Here is a 23,902-nt window from a genome sequence, read left to right on the forward strand (position 1 = left end):
TCTCTGAGAACTAATCTTAACTACTGGGAATGCCTTTAAAAATTCAACTAGTCAGCAAGTTTGCCTCTTCTTTTTTTATAGCCTCTGAAATGTTTAAAATAACTGCTTACATAGAGGATTATTATGTGTAGGTATTGTGGGAACTCAAAGATACAACACATTTGCTTTTTAAGACTTCATTGCTTGTAGAGCAAAAGTCGAGTAGCCATACTGTAGCAGCATCAGCCTTGAGACAGGAATTTTTGTTTTTAATCTTTATTTTTGAGAGAGAGACAGAGTGTGAGCAGGGGAGGGAGTCACGGAATCCGAAGCAGGCTCCAGACTCTGAGCTGTCAGCACAGAGCCCAACATGGGGCTCGAACTCACAAACTGTGAGATCATGACCTGAGCCACCCAGGTGCCCCATGAATTCAGTAAAATTTTTATTTTTATTAAAAAAATTTTTTTTTAACATTTATTTTTGAAAGGCAGAGAGAGACAGAGCGCTAACGGGGGAGGGGCAGAGAGAGAGAGGGAGACACAGAAACAGACTCCAGGCTCCGAGCTGTCAGCACAGAGCCCGACGTGGGGCTCGAACTCACGGACCGCGAGATCACTACCTGAACCACCCAGGCGCCCCTCACTAAAATTTTTAAAGTAACCTCTCTACGCCCAACATAGCGCTGGAACACACAACCCGCAGATCAAGAGTTGCATGTTCTATGGAGCCAGCCAGCCAGCCAGCCAGCCAGCCAGCCAGCCAGGGACCCCCCCCCCCCCCCCAAATTCTGTAATTTTATTCAATTTTGAAGAGTTAGTATTCTGGGACCTAATGCTATCAGTCAATATGTTAAAAGCCCTCTACCAACTCCTTCATTAATTAAAAAAGAAACCACTTTCCATAAGCTCAAAACAAGCAAATCGTTAGCTGCCTTTTCCTGTCTCATTTCTCCTTTTCTCCAGATCCTTTCTCTGGATGCGGTACGCGTTCCTTTTACTACTCAGTTTCTCTGTACCGTTTCTTCTCCACGTGGTTATTGCAGCTTCCCAACTTTTTGCATTAGCTCGCAGGAAGTTGCTCCCTGCCCGAGTTCATCCCCCGGAACCCACCAGACTTGAGCTGTACTGCAAACCTTTTAGAGTTGAGACGCCGTAAAGAGGCCCAGGAAACCGTGCACCGGCTCCTAAATTCCATCTTTCACCTTCAGCTGCAGCCCAGACTCACTGAAGGGCGGGAGGCTGGGCTTCTTGCCCAGGTGGCAGCGTAGTGTGTAATCATAGGCCTCTCACGCAGCCCCCTTGCTGACTCTACAGGGAGCCGTAACCACAGGAGTAAATAAACCGAAGCCCGGTTAGCGCCTTGAACGCGTCCACCGCAGCCAAAGGACGATCCTCCGCGCTGCCCACGCTCCAGCCGTGGCAATCACTCTCGGAATGGCCAAAATGGCGCCATCCCCGCGGTCCCCTCCGGCGTGGGGGGCGGAGTCGCACGTCACGTGACCGCCCCACCCCCGCGGGCCGCGCGCCCTCCTCTGCCCCCGGCGTGCGCTGGCAGTCGGGCTGTCGCGCAGACGGTTCCTTGACTTTCTAGGCGCGTTCTCCCTTGTTCCCGAGCATCCGCGAGCGTCTCTCCCGGTAGCAAAGGCGGGAGCAGGGCCACGAAGGGGGGCTCTGGGTCGTGCAGAGGCAAAGGGGCTGTAAGAGGGGGTCCCTGCCGCTGGCACCGAGGCGGGAGGTCGGATCCCCGTACGAGGGGCTGGGCCAGAGGAGACTTCGCGGGCGTCCTGGGGGACGCCCGGCCGCGGAGGGCGAGGCTGTTGCGCGTAAATTCAGGACATTCCGCCCAGACCGTGGGTGCCGTCGGGGACTCGGGGGTCCCCTCGGAGCTCCGGTCATTTGGCTTGGGTATTTCGCAGCTTTCCCATCGCCATCCAGCCCCTCGAAGCCAGCAGGATTGAAAAACGGCTTCAGCCAAATGTTCTCTTCCTTCTGAGAGAGGCCGAGCGGGTCAGCCGGCTGGGACTCGAGAGGGATGGCCCGGCCCTCGGGGCGTGGAAGGAGAAGTTGAAGGGGGCGGCGGGAGCGGGGAGCGCCCTCCTTGACTCTCAAATGCCTCCCGTGTTTCCATCTCTGCTGAGTGAGCTTGGCGGCGCTGACTACCCGGGAGGAGGGACGGACGCAGCTCAGCGGTCTCAGACCATGCCGCCTCCATGTGGCTGCTGACTGGGACCCAGGAGGGAACCGGCTTGGGGCGCGGCCTCGATCTCCCCCCTCCCCGCCTCCCAGGCCGCGGGGCTGGCGATGTGGAGACGTGAGGGGACCCGCGGCTGCCCCGGGTTCTCCAGGACTCCACCAGGCGCCCGCGTGTTGCTCCGCACCCGGGACGAGAGAGACCCGGGCGGGGCTCCGTGGTGGGCGGACGGGCGGGCGACGATCAGAGCCGGAACCCCAGCCTCGCTATGGGGCACAACGGCAGCTGGATCTCCAGAAACGCCAGCGAGCCGCGCAACGCGTCCGGCGCCGAGGCTGGGGGCGCCAACCGCAGCGCGCTCGGGGAGTTGGGCGAGGTGCAGCTGTACCGCCAGTTCACCACCACCGTGCAGGTCGTCATCTTCATAGGCTCGCTGCTCGGTAAGCCACCCGCGGGGGCGCCTCCCGGGTGGGCTTCCCTGAGCGCACAGGCTCGGAGAGGGCACGGGATCGGGGGGTCGCCGGAGCCGCCGTGGGTTTCGGAGTGCCTGGCAAAGTGGAGATAGTGGGGTTTAAGAATGCCCGGGTAACTGCAGGGAAGTTAGGCAGGGACCGTCGACTCCAGCCCCCAAGCTGGAAGCAGAAGAGTTCTGGTAGGGCTTTATCCCGGCTGGCCCGAGGACCGAGCTTGTTGCAGGCGGAGGTCCGCTTCCCAGGGCGACTCTTGCAGAACACAACCCTGTGCCCATCATACCAGGTGGGCGCGGTGGCCCGAGCTCTTGTTTACAAATAGTGAGCAACAAAGATTCTGTTTTGTTACTGACGACTGATGTGTTTTGCACTACCATCTATTCCTATATACAAAATTATTGTGAAAGTCTTATTTTGTGCGTGTTTTATGGCTGGCTTCAGATCACCGACCTGCTTGCTGATAAATAATCCTGTGGAGTTCATCTCTGTTGCCTTCTGATATTTTTAGAAACCCCAAACAACAAATCCCAGTCTATTTCTCTACCTGTGTTTTGTTTGAAGTGCAAAATAAAGACAGGATAAAAACCTCAAAACACCACTGACAGATTTAGGTATACTTCTTCAACTAACTGAAATGAGTGGTTAGTAAAAAACGTTTGTCCACTAGCATGAGAATTACCTGTACTTCTGATAGTTACTCTTTAAATGATAAATGATAATATTCATTTCTGTTGAGGTTAGTTGAACATGTTGCATATTACTTGTACATATGTGGCTTCCCTTCAAATGTAAATTTTCTGATGTGGCATTTAAAAGATGTAAAAAGATGTGATTATGTGTGATATTATGGCCAAGAGCAGCCTTAAAGTTTCAAAGTAGGAATAGATTACTTTTTTGCAGACACCTGTGAGTTTCCATGGCAACGAAGATACGTGACATCAAAAAGACTGGAAGGATTTTAAGTGCTTGGAATTTCCCTTCATTATTTCTCTAATTGTCATCATCCTGTCCTACTCTATCATAATATTTATCTTCCACATTTTCTTATAAGGGCATTTTCAGGATTAGACATCAGTGTGGCTATGTCTCTGTGTGTGTGTGTGTGTGTGTGTGAGAGAGAGAGAGAGAGAGAGAGAGATGTATTTTTATGAAAATGATACATGCACATTAACAAAGAAAAGGCTTGTGTCTACCAGTTATTTTCAGTATTAACAAACAACAAATACTGAACACCTAATAGGTACCATGCACAATGAATTGTAGATTATTGGGAATTAAATTTTAGTGTTGTCACATTTGCTTAAAGTGTAGATTATTGGGGAGGCAGTAGAAGTGGCTGCATTTTTATTTCTGCAGGGGTATGTCTATATCTATCTAAACATATCTATATATCTAAAACATGTATATCTATATCTGTGTTTTTATTTTGCTTTGTTTTCTCCATTGGTAACTTTAACCATGAAGAAGGATGGTGTTGGGAGAAATTTTCCCATAGTTTGACTCCAAAATTTTGAGTACTATTGAAATAGAAAACAGCATGTATGTGAAGGGCACAAGAGTGCACACTTAATAAATGTTAGTTCTGCTTCCAGTTACCTTCTATTTTTGTAAATGACATTGGATTCAGAAATCCTAGGTAAATCTGCCCTTATATCAACTCTTTTCTCCCACAGCATCTTTTGTTTTGTTTTTGTTTTTTTGGTTTTGGTTTTGTTTTTTTGAGAGAGAGAGAGGGAGGGTCAGAGGGAGAGGGAAAGAGACTCTTAAGCCAGCTTTATGCCCAGCATACAGCCAGACACAACCCCGGAGATCATGACCTGGGCAGAAATCAAGAATTGGTTGCTTAACCTGCTGAGCCCCCCAGGTGCGCCCTGCCCCTACAGCACTTTAATTGACATGCAAGAACAATATTTGTGGGTTTTTCCCAAGAGGAGACGGATTTCCCCCTTGATCTTTAGTTATGCCTCACTTGGCCAAGGAGGACATATTTTTTCCCTTCCATGTTACTTGGCCTTCCAAGGAGAGAGAAAATTCCATTTGTTCCTTTTTATTTTCAGAAAAACTATAAATATGGTTAAATTTATTCAAGTCACAAGTTAGAGAACTTGTTCAAAAGTGAAAGCATTTCAGGTTCCCTTAAAAGTTTAGCTGAATCATAACATTGCCTGTGTACTTCTTATTTACTACTATTCTTAATTCATTGTTGTCTGAGGATTTGACCTGTATAAACATATCTATGTAGTTGAATCCTCCTAAGTAATGCCAGAGTTTAAGTTGCAAAGCCATGTACATTTAGTTGCAGGGCAAGTAAACTTGGGAAGCATAGTTTCATAAAGTACTCCCTCTCAAAACAAATAGAGCAAAATCATAGATTAGGAATAAAAGAAAAGAATTTATCATGGAAGAATCTATAAGACTGAAAAGTAAGTGGAGGATGGAACAGCATCTGGAATAGCATGAAATGCTTATTTAATCTGTTTCTCTTGTCCTCAAACAGACAAATGAGTTCTACTTTTTTTCCCTTTAATCAAATTCAGACTTACTTCCTACATTGCCTCCATAGATTTTTTTTCATTAGAATTTTCAGAGGCCCGCTGTTAGGGGAAAATAATTCCTTTGTACTGCTGATGTCTTGCACTCTTTTTTGGAAACTTTTTTTGCCCTGTATGAGGAAAAAAACCCAATTTGGGATAACTGTAATATTCCAGCCCTAGGGAACATTAATTGCCTTTTGACAATGAACTCAAGAATTGTATATGATATTCTTTCAAATAATGCCTTTTGAGGGCTTGTGTAAACTAGTGTTTCTCGGCCTTCTTTATGCAACATCTTGGGATATCTTCAGATACGCTGTAGTTCTTGAAAGAGTGAAATAATTTAGATTCCCCTTTAGTAAATATAGGCACACAACACTTTTAGTATTGAACAGGATGAAATCAAAGACTCAGAAGGATATGAAATCACCATTTCCAATAAGTGTTTTGGATCTAACTCCTCATAGTTGATCTTTCTTTCCCTTTTTCCCCGCTCTTGGGATTCATAGTCCAAGTGCGTGGAAAGCTCAGCTACTCTCTGGTGCTTTCACCTGACAAAGGTCAGTGGCTGTTAACTAGCCTATTACCTCTAGCCTCCCCCTGTACAAATTGGAGGCATCTGCTTGTCATGATTGGAGGCAGGAGATTTTTATAAATGAATTTGCTCTTACTTAAAGAGAATGAGCATTGTGGAAAACAGCCAACAAGCTATCTCCTTCCTTACCAATGGTCTATAGTATGAAATTGATGACCCTAAGTGAAGGTCCATCTTGTCGATGGCCTGATACCTTGAGGTGCTTATTGAAGTATTGATTTCTTTTTTTTTTTTTATTTTTTTTTTTAATTTTTTTTTTTTCAACGTTTTTTATTTTTATTTTTGGGACAGAGAGAGACAGAGCATGAACGGGGGAGGGGCAGAGAGAGAGGGAGACACAGAATCGGAAACAGGCTCCAGGCTCCGAGCCATCAGCCCAGAGTCTGACGCGGGGCTCGAACTCACGGACCGCGAGATCGTGACCTGGCTGAAGTCGGACGCTTAACCGACTGCGCCACCCAGGCGCCCCTGAAGTATTGATTTCAAAAGAAATGTAGGGAACTGTCTTACTGATTTGACAGATGACCTGGATAGACACCATTTTTGCTCATGATTGTTCATGAACAGTCTTTCAACAAAACCAAGTCTTTGTACTTGACAAGTCTTTCAACAAAACCATATGGGGCACCAAAAATGTTTATGGAACTTGTTTGACAGAAATATACTTTTGTTTTTGATACTGGTCGAAATGAACCAGATAACAGCTGGCTAATTCTTGCAGTTCCTTCGTTAAAAGTTTGTTAGAAACAGTGCTAATACTAGTGTGTGCTTATGAGTCATGATTATACAGGATGATTTTTTACTTAACTATAGTTATAGCCAATAATAATGTGATATCAGCAGCTTTATTCTACCTGCTGTTTTGGTATTTGGTATGCCTGGAAACCTAGTAGACTAAATCAAGAGTAAGATGTCTTGGATTGACCTAAGAAGTTTGAAATGGTGAAGTCAGTTGTTATCAGCCAGTGATAGTAGGTGAACTCATAATGTATTGGCTCAAATTCTCTCACGTTGTCTTTGATTTCCATGTGATGTATGCATTCCCACCTATTCTTTTCTAATGTAGGATATTAGGTGCAGAAAATCCATCTGACCTCCATCTGCATGAAACACTTTTGGTAACACTATGCTTCTCCTTACTAGGTCTTCAATGTATATCCTTCCACTTTTTAATTCTTCCTGGAAATTGAATTCTGTGAAAACTTAGAATAGTAGATATATTGACGTAAAATTTCTATACTACACAATTCACACAATTATAGTATATAATTCAGTGATTTTAAATTTATTCACAAAGTTAAGCAGCCATCATCACTGTTAATTCTAGAACTTTTTTTTATCACCCCTCCAAAGAAATCATGTACCCATTAGTAGTTGCTTCCCATTTTCCCTCAATACCCTGATACCTAGGCAACCACTAATCTATGTTCTGTGTCAGTGAATTTGTTCTGGACATTTCATATGTATGGAGTCATACTATTGTATGTTCTTTGTAATTGGCTTCTTCTTTCACTTGACATAATGTTTTCAAGGTTCATTGGTGTTGTAGTATATACTTTATTCCTTTTCTGTTGCTGAATAATGTTCCATTTTATGGATATATCACCTTTTCTTTATCCATTCATCCATTGATGGACATTTGGGTTGTTTTCACTTCTTGACCATTATGAATAATGCTACTCTGAACATTTGTGTAGTTTTTGTGTTGACTTAATGTTTTTAATTCTCCTGGGTATATAGCAAGGGTGAACTTTCTGAGTCATATGGTAACTCTAAGTTTATTCTTTTAGGAATTGCCAGACTGCTTTCCAAAGTGATTGTATCATTTTACATTCCCACTGGCAGTATATGAAGGTTCTATTTTGTCCACATCTTTGCCAACATTTGTTATTGTCTCTTTGATTATAGCCGTGCTAGTGGGTATTAAATGGTATCTCATTGTGGTTTTGATTTGCATTTTGTAATAACTAGTGATGTTGCACATCTTTTCATGCTCTTTTTGGCCATTTGCATATATTCTTTGGAGATTTGTCTATTAGGATCTTTTGTTCATTTTTTTAAAGTTTTATTTATTTAAGTAATCTCCACACCCAACTGGGGCTTGAACTTACAATCCTGAGCTCAAGAGTCACACCCTCTTTTGACAGAGCCAGCCAGGTACCCCTCTTTTGCCTGTTTCTAAGTTGGGTTTTTTGTCTTTTTGTCTTGAGTTGTAATTGTTCTTTATATATTCTGGACACTAGATTCTTGTTGATACATGGTTTGCCAAAGTTTTCTCCTGTGGATTGTCTTTTCATTTTACTTTTGATGTCCTTTAAATAAAAGGTTTTATATGTTGATGAAGTCCAATTTATCTAAATTTTTTTTTCTTAATTATTTTATTTTAGAGAGAGAGAAAGAGTGAGCCAGGGAGAGGGTCAGAAGGAGAGAGAGAGAATCCGAAGAAGTCTCCGTGCTTGTCTTCTGTTTTATCCAGCATTTCTAGGTCTTCATAGCAGTCTTCCAAGTTCTGCCATGTTGCCAGAATCTGGCGTTGTAGAATAAGCAGAATCCAATGAAAGCGGAAGGTGGAGTGATTGCTAGACAGGATTCTAGGAGATACGTAACCAAAAGTTAGGTCATGGTAAATTGGGGTGGTGGCATCTGGTCAGAGGAGGAATACCTTAGAAGATTAAGGAAAATAAGTTGGTAAGTGGAATGAGGGAAGGGGAACTCAAGAAAGTTTAGTTGGAAAAACATTAAGAATGTGTATATCTGTTTATATGTTTCCAATATCATTTTGACCTTTGACCGTATTTTACTGCAGTTTCATATGGTTCAAACTAATAGTCTGTTTTTTTTTTTTTTAAGCAAACATTTGTGTTGAAATAAGTTAGGGTTAATAGTAGCATATTTTAAAACAATTATTTAGGGAAGATAAAATGGACTATTGGTCCAAAATGGACTAATGGGCTATCGGACTATTGATGATACACAGATTTGAATTGGGTATGGAGAAAAGAGCCCCCTGTCTTTTGTTTATTTATTTTTAAAAATGTTTATTTATATTTTTTGAGAAGGAGAGAGACAGAGCGCAAGCAGGGGAGGGGCAGACGGAGAAAGAGACACAGAATCTGAAGCAGGCTCCAGGCTCTGAGCTAACAACAGCAAGCTCAACGTGGGGCTTATACTCACGAACCATGAGATCATGACCTGAGCCGAAGTCAGATACTTAACTGACTGATCCACGCAGGTTCCCCGCCCCCCCTCCCTTCCCCCCCCCCCCCCCGCTTTGTTTTTTAAAGTTTATTTATTTATTTTGAGAGAGAGAGAGTGCAAGTAGGGGAGAGGCAGAGAGAGAGGGAGAGAGAGAATCCCAAGCAGCCTCTACGCTGTCAGGGCACAGCCCTGTGGGGCTGGGACACACGAGACTGTGAGATCATGACCTGAGCTGAAACCACGAGTTGGACGCTTAACTGAATGAGCCACCCAGGCACCCCAGGAGGCCCCTGTCTTTTGAGGGTACCCAGAGGGAGTAAAGCAGTCGAAGGTGAAATGGATGTTTGGAAAGAAGAGTACTGAGACCCATATGGGTCTGAGTACCTGTTTCTCATATGCTACTTTTGCATTTGCAAGCAATTTTCAGGGAAAATGCCTTCAAATGGACTTAAGCAATATGTATATTTTTTGAAGATTTTATTTTTAAGTAATCTGCATACCCTGTGTGGGGCTGAACCCACAACCCTGAGATCAAGAGTCACATGCTCTACTGACCAAGCAGCCAGGCATCTTGGACTCAAGCGATATTTTGATTGGTGTCCACACTTGATTCAGAGGAATCCTGGGAAACAGTTTTCTTTTTAAGTTTGTATGTATGTGTATGTATGTATGTATTTAGAGAGAATAAGAGAGAGCACAAGCAGGAGAGGGGCAGAACGAAGGAGAGACAGAATCCCAAGCAGGCTCTGTACCATCAGCACACAGCCGGATGTGGCACTTGAACTCCTGAACTGTGAGATCATGACCTGAGCCCAGATCAAGAGTTGGACCCACTCAGGCTCAACATACTGCGCCACCCAGGTGCCCCAGAAAATAGTTTTTTCTGGCCTGCAGTGAAATCTTGCTTCATCAAATCTGAGCCACTCTGAAAAACTTCCAGATTAATCCACAAATATCAAGGCACCTTAGCACTTTAAATACATTTCTAACAATGGTTTATTAAAAGTTTTGGACTTTGATTAAAAAATATTATTTCTGGGGCGCCTTGGTGCTCAGTTGGTTAAGCATCTGACTTTTGGTTTCGGCTTAGTCATCTCTCTATTAGTGAGTTTAAGTCCCGTGTGGGCTCGCACTGTCAGCACAGAGCCTGCTTGGAATTCTCTCGTCTCTTTCTACCTCTCTGCCCGGTGCCTGCATTCTCTCTCAGAATAAATAAAATTAAAAAAAAAATGTTCACATATATTTGAATCTCCTCATGCCTCTCCTCATGCCATTCTCTCCCATGTCTTCAAGAGCTGATGGCTACATTGAATTGGGTATCCAGTTTAAACTCCCTTCCTGTCTGTCCTTTTTGTGCTCCTGTCGCTGACCTGTGATCGTGAAGTTTTTGCCAGTGATGCTTAGTCAATGCCTATTGCATGGACACATGACTCTGTATGCAGTGTTGATTTACAAATAATGGTCTCATCTAGGAAGACTACATGTGGGCAGTTTAGGAAAGAGGGTCTTTAATGAGGAAAGACTAGGAAGGTTTTGCTAGTAGGAGATGGGTGTCTCCTGTGCAGTGCAGGTACCCGTGACTTACCCTCCAGTGTGGTAACTACCAGTCAAGAATATTCCTTTTGCCTTACATTTACATTGGGTTTTGCAGTGTATAGCATAAACCACATTGTTCCATTCAGTCACGATAACCTTATGAAATAGTATAGGGACATTTTCTGTTTTTGTTTTCTCAACACATTTTCTTCCCCACATAACACTGCCCTCCCTCTATAACTTGTGCACGTCTATCAGTGAGCCTCCCTTCCATTATTCATCAGGGATTTTAGTTGCAAACAACAGAGCCTATTGTCAAAAGAAGACACAGCTACAAAAGCATTCAGTAAAGAGAAACATTTTACCTGCAAAGCTGACTTGTAAAGGGCGTTCAGATTTTAGAGGGACTATTGCCAATTGAAATGTACAACAGGTATTTAAAAGCAGCCACAAGACTACCATGTTTATAATTACTGTGTTTGCTGTGGGGAAAAAAGTAGTTACCTTACACGAGTGTTACACTCTCTAAGAGTGTGTCACATCAGCATCGCAGGAGTCAATAAGGTTGTGAATCAATAAAGTTGTTTTTATTAAGAGTCAGTGACTTATAGGAAAGTCTCAATATTTCATTTGTTTTGTGGACCAGAACTAGACAGTGGACCCTGAGTCTTTTAATGTTTTTATTTTGGGGGAGGGAACGGGGCTCAGGTAGCAAGTATTTACTTTCTCGTGGTGGGACATAATGTGCACATTTTTGCATAATGCAGCAGGGCAAGGTGTTGTACTTCTACATCAAACTAGCCAGTTTATGAAGAAAGAAATTTATTACAGGATATTAGGTTACTTTCAGAATTTATGGGAGAGTCTGGGAACCAGGGACACTCAAATATGCACAGTCATACCACTGGTTCTAGCAGAATTTATGAAGCTATTGTCATATACTACCAATGACGAGGGATTTGACTCTAGAACCCTAGGGCACAGCTGGCCCAGATCTACAACCAAAGCATCTGTCTTTTTTTTTTTTTTGTTTTTTGTATTTACAAGAACCTGATCACTGCACCCAGCCACCACCTCACATAAATCATGTCTGCTTGGGAACATCTTCTGGACAGAATATAGATCATAAGCCTGTAGCATAACTGCAAGGCTCTGAAAAGTAGTATTTTTAGCTTTCCAGCCTTTATAGCAGAGGGTAGCAGCTGGTTGAAAGATTATGGAATGAATATTTAGCGAATCAAACTAATATCTGCCACTTTGTACTTCATGTGGTTCCTTGTGTGACTATCCTTCCCAGTGCTCAGTAGAGCCTCCCACCCTGGGAGACAAGGGTGGGCACATGATCCAGGCCTTGCTGGTCCCAGGATCCTATTTCCCTTTCCCCACTGATTAGTTCGGGGATGGTCATACGATCCAAGCTTGGTCAGAGTACTTGACATTAGAGATGCTGGTAGAAAAGTCTTTTTCCAAAGGGGCTGTTAAGCAGGGATGAAGGAAGCCAGGAGCTGTCTGCTTCGAAGGGAATGAGGGCAGAGAGACAAGCAGACATGAAGGTGAGAGAAGAGAGGGGGAGGAGGAGGGAGAGAGGATGAGAGAGAAACCATCATGATATTGTGGGAGTCCCTGGAAGAGCTTGTATTTCCCAATTACATGAACGGAAAAACCCAAAGTCTCAGGGTTTTTTTTGCTTAAACTTGGATGACATAGGTTCCTGTCACACACAATAAAACTATCCTGGTATCTATATCTATACTAAGTATATCTATACTGTCTGTATATCTATCTACCTATGTATCTATGTATCTATCTACTATATACCTATATATTTATGTAGTATTTTTCTTTCCATGCATATCCATCATTTGGGTAAACAGATTCAGAGGGATAGTGACTTGCTGATTAGCACACTCACAGCTGGGCAGGGCCTGGTGCCCTGGAAGTCTGATGCCCAGGAAGGAAGAGTTATTGAAACCCAGAGCTCTGAGAATTGAGCAGGAGCAGGATGTAAGTCTGGTAGATCAAGAGGTCAGCAGTGGGGGGCGCCTGGGTGGCTCAGTCGGTTGGGCGTCCGACTTCGGCTCAGGTCATGATCTCGCGGTCCGGTCCGTGAGTTCAAGCCCCGCGTCGGGCTCTGGGCTGATGGCTCAGAGCCTGGAGCCTGCTTCCAATTCTGTGTCTCCCTCTCTCTCTGCCCCTCCCCCGTTCATGCTCTCTCTCTCTCTGTCTCAAAAATAAATTAAAAAAAACGTTAAAAAAAATTAAAAAAAAAAAAAAAAGAGGTCAGCAGTGGAAGGCTGTATCCAGGTCCAGGAAAATAAAGGCGACTGAAAGCCATGGGGTGTTAAAGCCCATGTGTGTGCAGAGGCAGAAGGCCAGAAATTTTACTGGGCCAGGAAATACCGTGGGAATTTTTCCTAATCAGCATTTAGCCTCATTCTTTTTCTCTCTCTGTTAAACATCTTTATGGAAAAAACCAACAGTTACTTATACATCGTTATTGGTAGTTAATTGATACAAAAACCTAGTAGCAAGAAAAAACCTGGCTGTGTAAGAAGAGGGAAAAGTTGCCACTGTTAGACGAGCCCTGAGCTCAAGTCTCTGGGTTATAAACTGGCTTCTGCTTTCTTGAGTTGTTTCTAAGAGAGTTTGGGAGGTCATGGGGCAAGGCTATGGGTGAGTCCTGGGAACAACCCTCACTAGTCACTTGGAGGGTGTGGATGAAGTCCTGGACATTTGCTTGGTCCATGGTTGAGGGAGTGGGCTGCTCTACATTTTCTCCTTCAAATTCACCATGGCCAATGTCCAGCTCTCAGGACTGTTGAAGCAGAATCCTTCTGTGGGGGTGAAATGTGTATCCTCAGCTGACCCAAGCCCAGGGCATGGAGGGGAGAACAGGGGCTTTGTTAGTACGAGGTCCAGGCCTCCAAGTGCAAGGAAGAACCTGGGCCAGACTCTTGTGGGCATTGTCACGTTAAACAGATAATATAAAGGCAGAAGGCACAGAACAAGTGGCAGAAGGTGGAGAGGAGCAAAGCAGAGATACTTATCCTCCACAGCTTCCAAACCATCTTTCAGTTTCTTTAACATGTCAATTAAAATTTTTTTAAGTTTATTTATTTTTAAGAGAGAGAGAGAGGCAGACACAGATTCTGAAGCAGGCTCCAGGCTGTCAGTGCAGAGCCTGACATGGGGCTTAAACCCACGAGCCGTGAGATCTTGATCTCAGCCGGAGTAGGATGCTTAACTGACTGAGCCACCCAGGAGCCCCTAACATGTCAATTTAAATACTACTAAAGGCTGTGGTATTGTCTTTGCTGTTCTCTCTGCTCCGGAATATTCTTCCCTAGGCGTGTTCTGTGGCTGGCGTGTGTTCCTCCTTTAAACTGCAGCTCAGATGTCACCCTCTCCAAGATAGCTTACCTAAACTAGTCCCCCCTTCACTTTTATCACATCATCCTCTCCATTAGGATGCAGGATGTCCTCCATGAGGACAGAGACTTTGTTTCATTCACTAGCATCTAGAATGGTACCTGGCATGTAGTTGGTGCTCAGTAAGTACTGATTAGTTAATTGAGTGAAATGCTTAGGGACTGTTAACCAGAACAAAGAATTAAATAGCCACAGTCTTGATTTGCATGCAGCTTAGGAGCTTTCTGGAAAGGAACATGAATTTTGCCCAAAGCCAGGACTCAGCCACACATAATCATATCCAGTGGCCTGGAGAGTGCTCACAGAAGCCAGATATTTGGAGGGACAGCAGGTCTCTTGATAGGAAATTCACAAGGACAGGAGTGATAGCCTGATTTAAGAGTGAGTCTATGAAATCAGACAGGCAGCATTTTGAACCAGGCAGCATAATGTGTGTGGGGATGTCACTCTAGCTTTAAAAGCTTTTGGATCCGAGACAAAGTCAAAATTATTGCTTGAAGCAGCTTGGGCATGACCCAGCCTATGGGAGAGTGGCTGAGAGATAGTGTTGTCATCAAGGAGCTACAGGTGGCGTTTGACTGTTTATACTGAGACAGATGGCTCCTAGCTGTGTGAGATCAGAGTGGTGCCCGTGAGTTTCTACCAACTATTCTGGAAATACTCCTTCCTCCTGTCTATCCGGGAAGCTCAGTGGACGGATGGGAGTGTTCAAGAAGTCTGAAAACAACAAATAGGATATTTTCACTCAGCCAATTATGGGTTGAATTATGTGCCCTCCCCACCAAAAAGAGAGAGAGAGAGAGAAAGATATGTAAAAGTCCTAACATCTGGTACCTCAGAAGGTGACCATGTTTATTTGGAAATAGGGCTGTTGTAGATGTCATTGCTTAAGATGAGGTCATAATGGAGTAGGGTGGATCCTTAATCCAACACAACTAGTGTCCTTATAAAGACCACAAAAAGGCAGAGACACACTATGTGCTGGAGAACACTATGTGATGAAGGCAGAGTTTGGAGTTTCACTGCTGTGAAGTCAGGGAACACTGAAGAGCCTCTAGAAGTGGGGAAGAGGCAAGGAGGGATCCCCTACAGGCGTCAGAGGGAGCACGGCCCAGCCAACACCTGGATTTCAGACTTCTATCTTATCTAACTGCAAGATAAGACATTTCTGTGGCTTTAAGCCATCTTGTTTCTGGTCCTTTGTTCTGGCAGCCCTAGTAAAACTACTACACCAAAGCAGTGGACAGATAGTAGGTTGAAAACCCCGATTGTTGCACAACATTGAATGCAGTGGGTTTTACAAAAGAGTCAGAGCATCTTCAGCCGATAGAATGTGAATCGATGCAATGCAGGCTGGTCATCACTTGTTCCATCCACTTGTGCATACACAGCTTTCAGCACCTTTTCAAAACTTTAATTTTTTATTTTAAGGTAATCGTAGATTCATGTGCGGTTTTAGAAGATAATACAGGCGTGCCGTGTATCCTCTACCTGGTTTCCCGCAATAGTACACGTGTGTGGTATGTGTGTATGCTGGGTACAGTATCACAACCAGGATATTGACCCAATCCAAATACATCACTGCAAGGGTTCTTTTTGTTACCTTGTCATAACCATATCCACTTTCCTCTGGCTCCTACCCTTTTCTTAACTCTTGGCAACCAAGAGTTCTATGATCTCCATTTCTATAAATTTGTCATTTCAAGATCTTTACATAAATGGAATAATAATATAACACTTTGGGGATATATAAAAATAATAACACTTTGGGGATTGGCATTTTTATCCAGTATTACTTCCCTGGAGATTCATCCAAATTGTTGTCTGTATCTATGGTTTATTGTTCCTTTTTATTTCAATTCTCTTTACATGACCCTCTGGAATCAAAGCATATGGGCAACTCCACAACTTTTCTGTTCTTAAGTCACGAAACACCTTTGATTTAGTACATAAGGTGTGCAGTCCGATGAAAGAGGCAAAGCTCCAAACTTCATAGAAAATGAAAACTTGTCCCCTCCTCACAATCCCCAGTCCAGGTCTATTGCCTGGGAGAAGCTTGAAGTTGGACAAGAGAGTCTGGTTGGCTTCCTTTTCCATCTTGAGCTTCTGGCCAAGGTTTCTTGGCCCTCCAGGATTGGTGCTGAGGTGGGGCTTGGTTGATGCAGGGGTGGAATACGGAGATGTAGGAGGGCCAGAAAAAAGCCATAAAGATGCATCCTGGTGTAAGTGGGTTCATACTCTCTGGACTGTCACTTGTCCCTTGATAGTGGTGATGTCTTCCCATATTCATAGTTGGTAGCTTACTCTGTCCTTTGTCCTTTGAATGCTGCTGGACCTCCAGCTTCTCTCTGTTGAGGGCTGTTTGCCCCTGCAGGTGGCCCTCTTGGACAACTGTCGTGACCCCAGGCCATTGCTTTCATTCCTTGGCCCTCACGTGGTACAAGGGAACACATATGATGAATTCTGAGAGTGCAGGCTGCCCCCTGTAGCTTCTTCTTTGAGTACTCATCAGCCCATCTCTGGCCCTTTAAGTTTCTCAGGAACTAGTCATAATTCACTATAAGCCCTGATTGCAGAGGACACACATCAAAGCTGTCTGCATGGGCTTGCTGAACCCCCCCTTACTCACTAGGCTTGAGGAAAGATGGGCAACGCCCTCCCTTCTCTTCTTGGTGGGTAGGACTCGGTGCCCACCCACAGCTCTCTGTCTATTCTTGTATACCCTCCAGGCAGGTGATAGTTCAAGTGTTGTAACCATTGAACCATAACTTTGAAAAATTCGCATCTTATTCTGATACCTTACTCTGGTATTTATGGTATCTTGATGCCTTGGCAAATTTTCCCAATTCCAGTGACTAAATAGTATGTTAATTTAGAAATACTTTTTTTCTACTTAAAAATTTTGAAGCAGTTTTGCTCATATCTCTTTGACATCTGCAACTGTTTTTGTTGGGGAAACATTTTGGAATCTTCTCATCCAGTTTTTCAGGGCCCATCACCATGACTTCTAAGCTCTGTGAACGAGACACTGTGCTTCCCCCCTAACCTCCCAACTTCTGCATGACATGGCCCCTGAAATTTCACCCTAAGCCGCAAGGCCAGTAACTGGTTTCTTTAGGGCAGGAATGGTGAATGATACTGTTGCCTTCTTTCTCAATTATTCCATCAGATGACTCTTATAGGAAGCCCAAAGTAACATTGACTGAGGTAATTTCAGGTCATTGTGCCTTCGCCAAACAAAATTCTGAATCAAGTAACTTATTACTTGTTCCAAATAAAGTAATTGAGCGAATGCCTTGTATTAATAGAGGTTTTGTATTTTCTGAGCGAGAATGTTTGAGGACATCTCTGCTTTGTGTTAGAGGGTCTGAGATATTTACTCCTTGATTCCCTGGGTATCCCTGTGTGCTCATTTGCACCTTTAATTACAGCTACGTTTTGTTGGGGCTTCCTGGGCAGTTTCTTAGGGCAAGAAACACTTCCAACGGCTGCTAAATGGAAAGGAAAGAATAACTCTCTGAAGTCCACCTAAGTGTGAATTTAATTTCCAGGAACACAGAGTTCAAGTGAGACTCAAGCAGAGACAAAATAATCAAATTTTGGTTTTCAGACCTTCTCACTGATGAGAATAGCACCTATTGTATTTGTCCCGTTGTTTCTGTGGCCTTCTCCCAAGGCTGCAAATCTTTAGCAGCAATGATTGTACAAATTATCAGAAGCCCTAAAGTGAAGCCCACGTGAAGGTCAGGATTAGGGGCTTGAGAGTTAACTGCCTGTTTCTCTGTGGGATGCTGTTATTCTTAAGAGTACATGGGACTTTTCTCTGAAGAGCACCAAATCATTTTTCTGGTTAGTAGCAAGTCAGTGGGCTCTAGCTAGTGAGGATCACATTAGGTGTTTATGAAGGGTAGCTTCTAACCTGGCCCTGCTGTTCGGTGATGGGTTTATTGCCTCTCTTTGTGGTTGTAATTGTGAGGCAGAGATTCTTAAACCTCCTGTGCATAAAGATCACTTGTTAAAAATGCAGATTCCTGGGGCGACTGGGTGATTCAGTCAGTTGAGCAGCTGACTTCAGCTCAGGTCATGATCTCACAGCCTGTGAGTTCGAGTCCCATGTCGGGCTCCGTGCTGATAGCTCAGAGACAGCAGCCGGCTTCAGATTGTGTCTCCTTCTTTCTCTGCCCCTTCTCCCTCCCACACTCTGTCTCTCTCTGTCTCTGAAAAAATGAATAAACCTTTAAAAAATAAATTTAAGAAATGCAGATTCCTGAGTTCCACCATCAGAAGTTTCGTTTGGTGGGTTAGACATGGAGTCTTGGTGTCTATATTTTTATTTGTTTGTTTTAAATTTTAATTAATTTTTTATTTAACTTTTAAAAAGTTTATTTATTTTTGAGAGAGAGAGAGAGAGAAAGAGCAAGCACAAGTGGGGGAGAGGCAGAGAGAGAGAGGGAGACACAGAATCTGAATCAGGCTCCAGGCTCTGAACTGCCAGCACGGAGCCCGATGCGGAGCTTGAACTCACTCACTGTGAGATCATGACATGAGCCAAAGTTGGGTGCTCAGCCAACTGAGCCACCCAAGCTCCCCTATTTAATTTATTTTTTAAATTTACATCCAAGTTAGTTAGCATATAGTGCAACAATGATTTCAGGAGTAGATTCCTTAGTGCCCCTTACCCATTTAGCCCATACCCCCTCCCACATCCCCTCAGGTAACCCCTCTGTTTGTTCTCCATATTTAAGAGTCTCTTATGTTTTGTCCCCCTCCGTGTTTCTATATTATTTTTGCTTCCCTTCCCCTAGGTTCATCTGTTTTGTATCTTAAAGTCCTGAGTGTCTCTATTTTTAATGAACCCTTTCTGTGATTTTGATGCTGGTGTTTCACACACATTGATCTGAGGGATGCCTGGCTGACTTCTTAGTCTGTGGAGATGACAGGTGGGCATCATGCACACTCCCAGGTTATAGAAGGGAGACGACTAGTTATTTAAGGTAAGTGCTTGAACCATTAGAAGCCCCGCCCCAACTTCTAGGGGAGTAATAACGTTGTCTTCAGACTTACTCTTGCAAAGAAAGTTGTTGGGGGGGGGGGAGTAGGAATTTAATTTTGGTGTTATTGGTACCAGTTCTACCCACCCATCTTTTAATGGCTAGTGTTGCTTAAGGTCTGAAGGTACTGTGGAGAGAATACATACCCTAATTATGAATAGGCCGAGCCTCTTCTCAAATCGGACTTAGAAAAAGGAACTTACCTTAAAGTTTTATGAATGAAGTAATCTGATTTCCTAATTCCTCCCCTGCTGACCGTCTCCATCTCAATATATATCCTATAGGTAATAACAGAATTATTTATTTAAAAAGGCAAGAGGGGGAGTTTCTGACAGTTGCCTTTTGAGACAGACCCTTTTGTAAAAGCCATGGAGGGTTATGTGACTCCTCCCTTGTACGTGTGTGTTCTCTGCCTCTCCACCTAATGTTTCATTATGAGGTTCAGCTGGAATACTTGACTGTCGAAAAGAAACATGAGAGAACTGTCCGAAGCCACGTAAATTGGCAAACACAAAGTCATCCTAATAATTCTATGCAGACTCAAGACATTTTTTCAGAATTTCCACTGAGATTGAAACCAAAAATGTTGACAATTTGCACCATCTCATGGGGATTCGTCATATACTCACCCCTAGTGTCTTGGGCTGCTTTGCCATCAGCCATTTTGGTCGTGCTGTGCTCTACCTTCTTCTGGGACTTTTTTTTTTAATTTTTAAATCTTTATTTATGAGAGAGGGACAGAGTGTGAGCGGGGGAGGGGTAGAGACAGAATCCAAAGCAGGTACCCGTCTCCGAGGGGTCAGCAGAGAGCCCAACCATGGGGCTAGAACCCATGGACCTGGAGATTATGACCTGAGCCAAAGTTGGATGCTTCACCAACTGAGCCACCCAGGCTCCCCCTTCTGGGACTTCTTGATGCCTCTATAATTGAGGTCTTGAAATTCCACCCACGTGCCACCACTGTGGACTTTCCAGTGTCCCTGAAATGTTTTAAGCCTAAGCGTGTCCTCCAAATATCCAGTATATGTGCAGCAAGAGTCCCAAACTGGGAAACTAAGTCTTTATCAAAAGAGCCACAGGCAGTTTAGATATGGGAGTTCACATAATATAGTTACGGGTCATTTTTAGCCTGGCACCAAGGAGAACAGAGGGGGCAAGTGAGTGACCAGAAGGACCAATTCAGGGCCATTTGGCTTTGGAGAGTATTGTGGTGTGCAAATCTCTTGTTAGAATACGAACAACAAGGGAGCAGTTGGGCAGTTTTAAAAGTCTACTCCACTGCAATTTGGTGTGCTTCTTAGGCCTTTTTATTGTTAATATTAGGTATCTTTAATTTTGACTGTGGGATCTTTGTGTACTGTCTCAAGATATAGAATGCAAAGATCTAGTTTAGCTGCCCCTTTGTAACCTTTTTTTTTTTTTTTTTTAATCTTTATTTTTGAGAGAGAGAGCAAGAGAGAGAGTGAGACACAGACTCGGAAGCAGGCTCCAGGCTCTGAGCTGTCAGCACAGAGCCTGCTGCAGGGCTCGAACTCACAAACGGTGAGATCATGCTCTGAGCTAAAGTCGGACACTTAACCAACTGAGCCACACAGGTGCCCCTGCCTCTTTATAATCTTACCATGAGTCTTGCGCTGTTGGGGAGTTTGGCATATAGGTTAAATTGAACTCATGTATGCTGTTAACTTCATGTTAACGTCAGTATGTCAACTCATATTGAATTGAACAGCTACTGAAACTCCCAAGCTTTTATTTCATGTACTGCTGTTATGCTTCTTTTTCATCATTCTTGTTTTGATTCAGTTTAGGAGCCCAGCTTAGTACTTTGGTTTTATCATCTTTTTAAATTCATCATTCATCTAAATTCTCAAAAAAATTATTGAATGGTATAGGGAGAAAAGGTTGGAGATCTTGTGACTAGTGATCTGGTCATTGAGGTTAGTTTTAATTTACTATTCAAAAACCCTTTTGGAATAATTGTTAACAAATTATTAACTAGAACTCTCAGGTTATATTTCTTTATCTTGTTTACAAAAACATTTGGAGACACCCTCTCAGATATTTTACTGAAAGCCAGGTATATCATGTCCACTATAGCTCCTAGGCTTACTGATATAAGAAAATAAGGAGATTCTGGTATGATTGATTCTTAGTGCATCTAGGCTGGCTCCCAGTGATTACTTCTGGCCTTCCTGTCAATAATTAATTCTATGTCAGGTCAGGCAAGATGAGTTTTGCTGTATTTTCCTTCTTCCTCTTTTCCATGTGTCCAGTCTTCTGGTTCCTTTCCTCTTCTCCATAATTCCTGAAAGTTCTCCAGAGTTGGTCTGGAATAGTGCTTCTCAGACTTTAATGTGTGAGTGAATCTGCTAGGGGTCTTGTTACATTGCAGGTTCTGATTCAGGAGGTCTGGGATAGGGCCTGAGATTCTGCCTTTCTAAGAAACTACTAGGTGCTGTTGGTCCTCAAACTATTCACTCTGTGTAGGTAGGAACTTGAAGTCTTGGTGTTCTCGGTAACAGATCTAGATTTGAGTGCTCCGGTAGAGCAGGAAGGAGATCTCTGGTGGAGGTCTCTTATTTCAACACTTATAAACTCATCAGCATCTGTATACTCCAACAGTTATCTCCCTCGTTCCGTTATTTTCAGTGTCTCTTACTCCCACTGGCTCCTTTGCCCCATCCTTCTTGTATCTTTCACCTTATAGTGCCTTTCTTCCTTCTTCTGTTCACAGACTTCTTGGGAGAATAGCCTTATATTTCATTCTTCCATTTTAGTCGCTCCTGATTATTCCTCAACGAACGACTCTGATCATGACACTCTCCTCTTAGAAACCCTTCCATGGCTCCCCAATCCTTCTGGCTCCTTATAGTGACATTCCACAACCTGGCTCCTATTTCCTTCACCAGCCCACTCATCTTACACTCCAGGAATTCCAGTCTACTTGTTGTTCCCAGGGCACATTATTTTGTTTCCAGTCTCCTTGCCTTTGCTTTTGTTGTTTATTTGTCCATAAAAGCTCTTCCCTGCCTTAGTACCTGGCTAATTTCCCTCATTCTTCAGATATTCCTCTCTCTCTCTCTCTCTCTCTCTCTCTCTCTCTTTCTCTCTCTTTCTCTCTTTCTCTTTCTCTCCTTAGAAACTTAAGGGGTGCCTGGGTGGCTCAGTTGGTTAAGTGTCCGACTTCGGCTCAGGTCATGGTTTTGAGGTTCGTGAGTTTGAGCCCCGTGTCGAGCTCTGTGCCGACAGCTGAGAGCCTGGAGCCTGCTTCAGATTCTGTGTCTCCCTCTCTCTCTCTGCTCCTTCCCCACTCATGCTGTGTCTCAATCTCTCTCAAGAATAAATAAACGTTAAAGAAATTAAAAAAAAAGAAACTTTAAGTTAATATCTCTATTTATATTTGTTATTTGTATAATTCAAGAATGATTGAAATGAGGTGTATTGGTGCTTTTCCCCCTTTAGGCTGCAGCTATAACTGTAGAATTATTGGAAGGAGGTATTAACCTGACATGATGGTGGTCAGTTGTATTGAAGGATTTTAAGGATACAAAGTCACTTGGCAAAGTCATCATAAATCTTATTAAAAATTTTTTTAAACATTTATTTGTTTTTGAGAAAGAGAAAGAGAGAGAGAGAGAACATGAGCAGGTGAGGGGCATAGAGACAGGGAGACACAGAATCTGAAGCAGGCTCCAGGCTCTGAGCTGTCAGCACAGAACCTGATATGGGGCTCAAACCCACAAACTGCAAGATCATGACCTGAGCCAAAGTTGGATGCTTAACCGACTCAGCCACCCAGGTGCCCCCATAAATCTTATTTTTTTAAAAAGGGCATACTTAATACTCATCACTTTCTAAATGAAGAGGGAAGATACTTTTATTTTCTTTTGTTTAAGTTTATTTATTTATTTTTGAGAGAAAGAGAGAGAGAGAGAGAGAGAGGGAGGGAGCATGTGCATGGGGGAGAGGCAGAGAGAGAGAGGGAAAGAGAGAATCCCAAGTAGGCTCCATGCTATCACCACCGAGACCCATGCGGGGCTTGATTTCACGAACCATGAGATCATGACCTCAGCCAAAATCAAGAGTCGGAGGCTCAACGAACTGAGCCACCCAGGCGCCCTGAGGTAAAATATTTTTAATTAGTTTATCATGTGTGAATTATTCCAGCTGACCTGTACAGTGTTCATTGACATAGCTTCATGGGAATGAAGCAATAAAATAAAAATGGCAAGTTTTATCAGATGAGAATATTTTCACTAATGTGGTCCACAGAGACAGTGTGAATGGTGAGGTTTTCAGATGATACTTCAGAACCTTGACGGCGTCTTGCATTGCCTGCCCGTGGGTGCAGAGTAACAGACAAGGTCACTTGCTGGCTTAGAGAGGAGCCTCTTGTAAATCACTAAACTAATTGGGGTTACTTGACAGTAGCAGGGAATACAGATGGAGAGCTGCCCGAAAAGATGCAAACACTGAGGACTTGATGGATTATTAGCTGATTATTCAAACTAGAGAGGCTCAGGACTTGAAATAAGTGAAGTCCAAAAGAAACTAGACTCACATCAGATAAAAATTTTTAATAAAATTTAAAAATATGTCCCATAGGTGTGGTTATGATCTCTCAGGCAACAAATGCAATTTGCCACCAGATGTGTCGTTGCTATGACACTTGCAGATATACGAAGGGATGGTGAAAGGTGGAGATTGAAGGGCAATAGATTTGAAACCTTATTTGCCAAATGATCTTAATGTGTGTGTTTCAGAGATAAATCTTAATCCTTTGAACATAATAGGTATTCTGTAAATGTGTGTGGAGGAAACGTGAAATATTTAAAATTCAGTGTGGGAAATAACCTTTGCTTTTCTTAAGGAATTGTTTTTTATGGTGCGGTTTTGTGCCTGCTGGGTCACATTGTGTC

At 43.4% G+C, this 23,902-nt stretch overlaps 1 protein-coding gene across 1 annotated transcript in view; it reads left to right on the forward strand.

Moving 5' to 3' along the window:
- The first annotated feature begins 2,405 nt into the window (after positions 1-2,405).
- GPR176 (G protein-coupled receptor 176) overlaps positions 2,406-23,902 on the forward strand; it is a 125,428-nt gene continuing 103,931 nt past the window's right edge. The window contains exon 1 of the mRNA XM_058738235.1: positions 2,406-2,610. Coding sequence (XP_058594218.1) covers positions 2,439-2,610 — 172 coding nt within the window. The 5' untranslated portion in view covers positions 2,406-2,438. The remainder of the gene's footprint in view (positions 2,611-23,902) is intronic.

The sequence above is a fragment of the Neofelis nebulosa genome, chromosome 7, assembly GCF_028018385.1.
Source record: "Neofelis nebulosa isolate mNeoNeb1 chromosome 7, mNeoNeb1.pri, whole genome shotgun sequence".
Classification (NCBI taxonomy): Eukaryota; Metazoa; Chordata; class Mammalia; order Carnivora; family Felidae; genus Neofelis; species Neofelis nebulosa.